This window comes from Eimeria mitis, genomic scaffold (genome assembly GCF_000499745.2).
Source record: "Eimeria mitis Houghton genomic scaffold, Emh_scaff2328, whole genome shotgun sequence".
In the NCBI taxonomy this organism is placed as follows: domain Eukaryota; phylum Apicomplexa; class Conoidasida; order Eucoccidiorida; family Eimeriidae; genus Eimeria; species Eimeria mitis.
This window is the reverse complement of record NW_013570661.1, coordinates 1-1250: the sequence shown is the minus strand read 5'-3', so window position 1 is coordinate 1250 and position 1250 is coordinate 1. Positions and strand designations below refer to the sequence as shown.

The window sequence follows — 1250 nt, the reverse complement described above, 5'->3', positions numbered from 1 at the left end:
CATGCATTTGTTTTCGTAGCGTTTGCAGTTGTTGATGAGGATGAGTTGAGTGGCGAGCTTTGGTTCTCTTCTCTGTCTGTTCTTCATGCATACAATCCCCTGTATCTATTAGAACTTCTGTATGTGTGTTTGTTTCGCATGCATGCATGCATGCATGCGTGGATGCAGATGCTGATCTGGCTGCGAGCGAAGGGGACATCCGCGACGTATTGGTTCAGGCTCAGGGAGAGTCTGCATTGGAGGAGTTTTTGAGACAGGTGAAAGACTCATGGAGAGAAAGAGAATTCGTGACAGTACCATGCGGGGGCAAATGCAAAGTAATCAAAGGCTGGGAGGAGCTGTTTCAGATTATAGACGATCAGCTCGCTTCTATACAATCCATGAAGATGTCTCCCTTCTTTAAGGTAAAAAACATAGTTGGGGTTTATATATTTTCCTCCATAGACCCCCTCAGAAACCTGAAACCCTAAACCCTAAACCCTAGTTTTCGCATCACGCGCAAGCAACAGAAACATATGTTATGATAGATTCAATGAAAGCGTCCATAATATGTATTCTTTCGTTGCAACGAATATTGCATTCATCTCCTAAACACAATACAGGCTCGAGCCTATCATCTATACACACAAATTTTGTTGGTGTTGTTTGCTTGTTTTCACTTCTGCGTTCGTATTGGCTTCCTATGTACATGCCGTCTCCAGTGTATGTATTTTTTTATCGATAATCATATATATATATATATATATATATATATATATATATTTGTTTTCATCGTTTTTTTTTATGCAGATATTTGAAGAGGAAGCACTGGCATGGGACGAGAAGCTGAACCGGCTGCGTATCCTTTTGGATAGTTGGGTGGAGGTGCAGCGAAAGTGGTTATATCTTGAGGGGGTATTCTCGGGTTCACAGGATATTCAGATGCTGCTGCCTGCAGAGCATCAACGCTTTAGAGGGATCGATGCTGAATTCAAAAGCATCATGAAGAAAGCTGACACAACCAAAGTTGTCCTCGAGGTATATAAATGTTCTGTTGCAGCTATATAATGGATACTCTTCTTGCTTTGACTCGCTTCACCTACTGCTGCTTCCTGTAGACCGCCGTATATATATGCAATATGCACTCTGCGTTTGCTATGTATATATAATCTCTATGAATATATACAGATACGCAGATATATGCATGTATATATATATATATATATATATATATATATATACATATATATATATACATATATATATATATA

At 39.3% G+C, this 1250-nt stretch overlaps 1 protein-coding gene across 1 annotated transcript in view; it reads left to right on the top strand.

Annotated features, from left to right (window-relative positions):
* Positions 1–1047, top strand: part of EMH_0052150 (Dynein heavy chain, related) — a gene marked incomplete at both ends in the record, with an annotated part of 8197 nt that extends 7150 nt beyond the window's left edge. The window contains 2 exons of the mRNA XM_013496844.1: positions 169–404; positions 790–1047. Coding sequence (XP_013352298.1) covers positions 169–404; positions 790–1047 — 494 coding nt within the window. The remainder of the gene's footprint in view (positions 1–168; positions 405–789) is intronic.
* Positions 1048–1250: the final 203 nt, after the last annotated feature.